This window comes from Haplochromis burtoni, unplaced genomic scaffold (assembly GCF_018398535.1).
Source record: "Haplochromis burtoni strain Fernald_Lab_line unplaced genomic scaffold, NCSU_Asbu1 Contig_10, whole genome shotgun sequence".
NCBI lineage: Eukaryota > Metazoa > Chordata > Actinopteri > Cichliformes > Cichlidae > Haplochromis > Haplochromis burtoni.
The window spans coordinates 491,313-498,234 of NW_024582371.1; the positions used below are offsets into that span (position 1 = coordinate 491,313).

The window sequence follows — 6,922 nt, forward strand, 5'->3', positions numbered from 1 at the left end:
CATAATCAACTGCATAGTAAATTCAAGCCTATTTTAAATTGTCTTAAACTGGTATGCATAAATACAACTAGTGTACTTACAGACAATTTCAAGAGTTGTTCTGGATAAATCAAGGTTTAAGAAAAAAACCTTGTGGGAGGGCGAGAGCCAATCACAGCTCTCACAGAGCAATAGGCAGGGTACACCAGGGGCAGGTCACGCATCTATCACAAGGCCAATACGAAGGCAGGCAACCTTTCACACCTGCAGTCAATTTAGAATCACCAACTAATGTAACCCACGCATCTCTCTGGACTGTAAGTAGAAGTCAGATTGGCCAAAGAGAACTCACACAGGCGCAGGGATTCAAACCCAGGACCTTCATGTTGGGTTTGAGTCACTTGGTTAGCCCAGTGAATGGATGGATGCCTCTTTTTAATTTTAGTATAATTTTACAATGTAAAAAGCAGGGAATTTGAAAGTTGATCTCTAATTTTTATCTGTACCATGTTTCCGAAGGCATAATTTATTCCTCCCACTGCCTCAGCAGAGCAGCAAACATCAGGACAAGGACAGTTCCCACTCTGGCTTTTATGGCGTTATTTTATTTATTTATTTTTTACGTGCGCTCCAATTTTTTTTTTACGTGCGCTCAGAATAGTGGCACAAAAATAACGCCATACCTGTAGGCGGACACATCAACCTTGCTAACTTTAGCGTGTGTTTATGTCTTCTATAATGGCTTTACTGAAAGTGCGGTTAAAAGGCAGTTTCAGTATCATTAACGTGCCCTGTTCCCAGTTTACTCGAGATAAGTGGAATTTGATTGAATCTGTTTCTTTTTCTGCGCAACTTTAAAGTTTTATTTCTGTTTAAAAGAAGGAAACCCCAAACCTTGCATTCCCGTTGATTCCAGTGTGACTTCATATAAATGAGCAGGTTTGACGTCGACGCACGGGTATTAGAGAGCTGCCGGGCTGTGAGGTGGGGGTCTCCGAGAGTATAAGAGGTGTCCACACAGCTAGAGCGCACAGATGCAGCTGCCCGCTTCCGGGGGGGCACTTACTCTTCGTCCGTTTGGATAGAAAACTCTTACTCAGAGGCTCTAATCTGCACGTTTTTTGGAAACTCTCCTGCTCGCCTTTTCCACTTCTTCCCTCCAGTCTGACTAGTTTTTTTTTTTTCCTCCTGTGTCAGTTTAAATCTTTGCCTTTCTTCTCACTGTTGCGCGGTTAAGTTTTCATCACCGAGGACAGAGTGGGCAGCACTGCAGCATGGAGCCTTACACGGTCCCCGGAGCTCAGCTCTCCCTGTCCGACCTTTACTCCGTCATCCCCTTCAATGTCACCCTCCCGGCTGATGAGAGCGACTTAATGAGCGACAGGCTGCAGAACTACACCGAGCAGCAGAATCCGGTGAGGAGCGCCGGGGGTATAATCATAGCCATATCCATCACGGCGCTCTACTCCGTTATTTGCGTGGTGGGACTTCTCGGCAACGTCCTTGTCATGTACGGAGTGGTCAGGTAAACACTATCATGCTTTATAAGCACAGTTACTTTAATGAGTTTGTGGCTGTTGATGAGAGCAACAAAACCCACTTTATGCGAAATGCAAAGCTTCATTTGGGGGTTTCAGGCCCCAAATACGCGCTAATTTCAAATCAAATTCAATTCAATTCAAATGTGTTGCTTTAAGTTTTCTTCAGTTATCTCAAGAGCTTTTCTAAATACAAATTAAATTTATGTTTTCTGAGGAAATGCACACGAATTAACAAAAAATCCCAATCAGACCCTTGTAGGATACACATGGTGTATATACCGGAAAGTTGCTTGCTAATTACCCATCGATTGCTCCTTTCCTGCACTTTTTTAGTGTCTGTGTCTGTGTTGAGCCACAAGTGTGTGCTTGCACTGCACCTGCATTTGTAGGTGAAATATGCGCATGCCAAACAAGTGATTTAAGATCCCCTGCATAAACCATGAGATTGGTCTTTTATTATTTCTGCATGAAGCAACAACATGCACCAGTTTCATACTAAAGATGGTTGTTATGACTGACTCAACCTTGCCTCGGGGAGAGAGGGCTACTCAAATAGTCTTCATGAGCTCAAACTGATCCGTGGACCTTCAGCTGCACGCTCCTCTTCACTGAGTGTGATGGAGCAGAGTAGAAATGGAAATCCTGCAGCTAAAAGGACCGACGGAGACAGCATTTGGTCTCTTTATAAAACTGTAGGTTATATGCCCTAGTTTTAAGATTATTATTGTAATAATAATAATAATAATAATAATAATCCATCCATCCATCCATCCATCCATTCGCTTCCGCTTATCCTTTTCAGGGTCGCGGGGGGCGCTGGAGCCTATCCCAGCTGTCATAGGGCGAGAGGCAGGGTACACCCTGGACAGGTCGCCAGTCTGTCGCAGGGCCAACACACAGGGACAGACAACCATTCGCACTCACATTCATTCGAATGAATAATAATAATAATAATAATAATAATAATAATAATTATTATTATTATTATTATTATTATTATTATTATTATTATTATTATTATTATTATTATTATCATCATTATCATTATTATTATTATTATTATTATTATTCCATTAGTGGGTGTTGACAGTATTATTGTCAGTCCAAGGTCTGACTCTAAAAAAAAAGAAATAAACCCTGTACGCACTTATTTCCCTGAAAAGCCTCCCAGCCCTAACCTGCACGATGAGGAAAAAATATAAACAAATAAATAGACAAGAAAAAAGAGCTTATATTATATTATATTGCTTCTTATCCTCATTTATACCTCCTAATCTCAGATATTCTCTTTATCCCCAATATCAGCCAAAGTATTAATCACGACTCTTGGCTGGAAAATTGAAGAAGCAGGTAAAATTAATTTAGGAGGCATCAGCTTTGGTGTAAAGCAACTGTAAAAATGTGACAAGATCAGTAAAAAATAATGCAGTTATATATCTATCTATATCCTAGCTATATCCTAGCTGCTGGTCATATTTCAGCCTATGGAGGGAACAGTAGAAGACAGCAGCAGGGGGAATCCAAACAGAGAAATAACAGAAAACCTGGAATGTATGCTGTGGCAATCAAAACTGATCCATATTCAGAGCTCTGAGGTATTTCCATTCAGGTGTTGACGTGAAAAGATTGGGAAAAATAAGCCACCTAAACACAAAGGGGAGCAAGGGAGGAAGGAGGGAGACAAAAAGGGGATGTCTGAGGAGTCAGCAAAGTCAGTGAGTCACACTGTGAAGCGATTTACTTTACAATGACGTCACATATTTCAGACAGCACCCACACCTCCATGAGACGGGAAGCTCGAGCACAGTAACCCAGTGAGAATGTATCATCTCTTGTGGAACATCTGTAAGCTCTGAAAGTAATGATCTTATTAACAAAATCTTAGAGTTGCCTTCAAATGAAAAGTTTGGCATTCTGTAATAGCTGTACTATGGATTTATGAGCTCATTAATACACGAAATAACAAAATGCTTTAGGTGAATTTGTTTTGTAGTGCCTTCGTGTTTGCAAAAACTGGAGGCGTGAATAGCAAAAAAGCAGGGGAGTCTCCAGAACTATAATATTTGACAGATTACATTTTCCTTTTTTCTTTTTTAAAGCTGCATTTTAAAGCACTGTTTTTATCAACACGATGTTCCAGTAAAGAACTCACGACTTCTAAATTTATCTCACTCTTCTTACATTTTCAAAAAAAAAAAAAAACCCAAACAAAGATCCACAAAATACGGTTAAACAATCTTGAAGAAAACAGTAAAGGGACCTTGTGTAAGTCCATCCACTGGAGGGCAGATTGCAGCCTGATCGTCCCTGGTCAGAATATCATCTTTGTGCACTTCTACTTGATAGACAATCAATGCGTGCGTTTCCTCGTTGTTTTGTGGAACTAATACATTTTGTATAATTTCCATTTGACATAAATTGGCTGCAATTCAACCAACATTTTAATTAAAAAAATACAGCATTAATAATATGGCAGTTATGTCCTTTAATTTTTCTTTCAGGAATTCTGTTCGTAAGAGGCTAGCATCCTGATTGATTTAAGACTGCTGACTGTGTTAAGAATAACTGCACACACCGCCTTAATGCCACCTGTACTACAAATAATAACCGGATGTTAAGCCACAGGAGAATTTTCCTAAAAAATTCAGAAATTTAGAAAAAGTAGGATTTCTCCATAATGTTAGGCTTGAATCCCATCTGTTTTATAGAACAACAGTAATGGAGCGATTTAGAGAGTAAAAACTGTTATAACCAACAGTACTGTTTTATTATTATCGAAGGTGTATTGGAGTAGATTTTGTGTTGTATATATTTTGCTGTATTTTCTGAATGTAGGGCGTTTATATAGCTGAAAACTGTATTTTTATATCCAAAATTGCAAAGGTGTGGACCCAGGAATCAGGACAATGCAGAATTGAAGTAAACATTTGAGGACCTCTAATTTGATAACATCCATCCTCTTCCAATTATCCAATTGAGGGTTGCAGGGGGCTGGAGCCTATCCCAGCTACCACAGAGTGAGAGGTGGGATACTTCCTGGACAGGTCGCCAATTTGTTGCAGGGCAGTTCGATTATATGAAAGGTTTTTAATCATGTTAATGTTAATGCCATTTTATTGTCTTTTCTCAAAAATTCTAGGTTTTCGCCTCAAAATACTAATAATACTAGCTATAAATTCAGAATTCCACTCTTAATTTATAATACTGTATAATGATTTTCCTTTTGCCATCTCAGATCAATGAAAAAGAGCTTAATTGATATTTATTTATTTAATAGTGATGAACTCTGATAGAACACCCAAATATCACAGCAGTGTTTATTGGACATGCTGGTTTAAGTTGCAGTACCAGCAGGGGGCGATATTTTATTTCAAGACAACATGAATATGGTTAAAGAGACATTCCGAACACATTTACATGTAAATACATATTAGCCAAGAAGCTTCATTGTTTCTGGCATAGAAGGAGTCTGCAATGTACTTTATATCTTCCTTGGTCACTAGCCAAGTGTTGGCTTTAATTACATTATCTCCCCCTACTGGTAATACAACTTAAGCATGCGTGTCTATTTCACGGTTAAGAAGATGCAAGGGGTGAGATCCACATGGTGAACCAGTGTGTCCATTACACTCATTGCTGTGATAATTGAAGATGGGCACAGTGACTGTTTCGGAGGAATGCATTGTTTTCATGATCCATGCAGAAAGTTACAGCCAAGTTCAACAGTTATATTGTCATCACTGTTAAAGTGACTTGGTGTTGCAGTACAGTGTTACTACAGCATTTCGTGTGACGTCTCAGCATAATACCTGAAAGTCCCTGGTCCCAGACTAGAAAGAGACACAACTTCCTTTGGGGTTGTGTCAGGGGCTGTGAGAACCTCTTATGAATAAGTAAACAGTAGCCTCTGTTCCTTCTGTAGCAGTATTGCAATGAAATATTTGAGAATTTTTTGCCATACATGGGGTGAGATCGATGCAGGCTGAACAGAATGGCAAACAGTACTGGGGGTGTTTTGCCGAAGGGTGACCTGCATGCATGGCTGAATAAATCAATAACTAGAACTAGTTTATTTACTGCCAATGGTGTCAGCTTTGATAATAATAAACCAAAAGCCCATTTGAAAGCATCCATCTATTTTTTTTTTATATAATGAATTTTGAATTTGTGCCTCCACTTAGGTCCTTCGATAGAAACACACACACACAAACATGTTCCACATTTATAGCAGAGTCTCCCTGGATGCTAGCGTCATTGTGGATGTCACACCGGTCTGACGTGACCTGACAGCCTGTTTTCTGATGGAGAGCATGACGCAGACGCAAACACACGCTTCAAGCGATAGTCCATTCAGTTACACAGGGCAGGATCCTTTTATCTTCCACTGATTTTCCACCTTCTTGCTGCTGCACTGTTTAGATAAGAACCAGTTCAGTGCTCATGCAATATACTGTCAAGTGGGCTAAATTTGAAATCAGATCGATATGCAGGTAATGGAAGCTGGGCTCAGTTTGTGTGAAAATAGACTCTTACTGAGCTTCTTCTTGTGGATTATTGTTCAATCTCTACTGAGACAGTAGGTTTTGAAAACATTTACAATTTATGTTTTGGACGTTCTGTAATGGGAATATTGTGTAATGACAAAATTTAAAGTTAATTACTGGGATTTGAAATTTTCTTGGAAATATTGTAGCTCGTTGCCAGTAGGAACATGACTGTGTGTGTCTGAGAGATGGCAGTCAGTCTGTTCATTTCCTGGGCTGAGTCAACATGGCGACTGCATCCCATGGCTTGTCTTGCATCTCACACAGCAGGGATTGATGTCAGTGTGCGCTTGTGTTTGTGTCCATGTGTACCCTTCAGGGGAGAGTCGAAGTTGACTTTTGTGTCAAAACTGAAAGGACTGATGTAGTCACAAAATGTATTGTAACTTTAAGCTGCACTGAGATGAAAGATAAGGAATTATCTAAATGCAAATCTTAAATCTCTGTAGCTCAGTGTATCAAGAAGCACTTCAAACTGCTGATGGTCATGTAGTAGTGTGGAGGAGATTTTCTTTGCACATTTTAGGTCCATTGGTAGTAGCTGAGGATCAGCACAGCATTGCCGCACCAGCCTGTGCTAATAATTGTCATGATGTGTGTGGAGTTTGGAGCCAAAATGCAGACTAGAAAAACAGATTGGAATAAATGAAAATGAGCCCTTATTCAGGTGATCCAGCAAATCCAGATGACAGAGGGAAACTGAAATCAAACCAAAAGAGAATACACAGCAGGACCAAACAGTATGACTCAACAAAGCACAGTGGGAGACAGAAACAATATACACATGCACAAGATAACGAGAGGATGGGCAGCAGGTGGGAAAACAGCTGACAACAATCAAGGGAGACTAGACACGAG

The 6,922-nt window shown here is 39.8% G+C and overlaps 1 protein-coding gene across 1 annotated transcript in view; it reads left to right on the forward strand.

The window, feature by feature from the left end:
• Nucleotides 1–983: 983 nt before the first annotated feature.
• Nucleotides 984–6,922, forward strand: part of oprd1a (opioid receptor, delta 1a) — a 37,131-nt gene continuing 31,192 nt past the window's right edge. Inside the window, exon 1 of the mRNA XM_014335388.2 lies at nt 984–1,504. Within this exon, the coding sequence (XP_014190874.1) occupies nt 1,254–1,504 (251 nt within the window). The 5' untranslated portion in view covers nt 984–1,253. The remainder of the gene's footprint in view (nt 1,505–6,922) is intronic.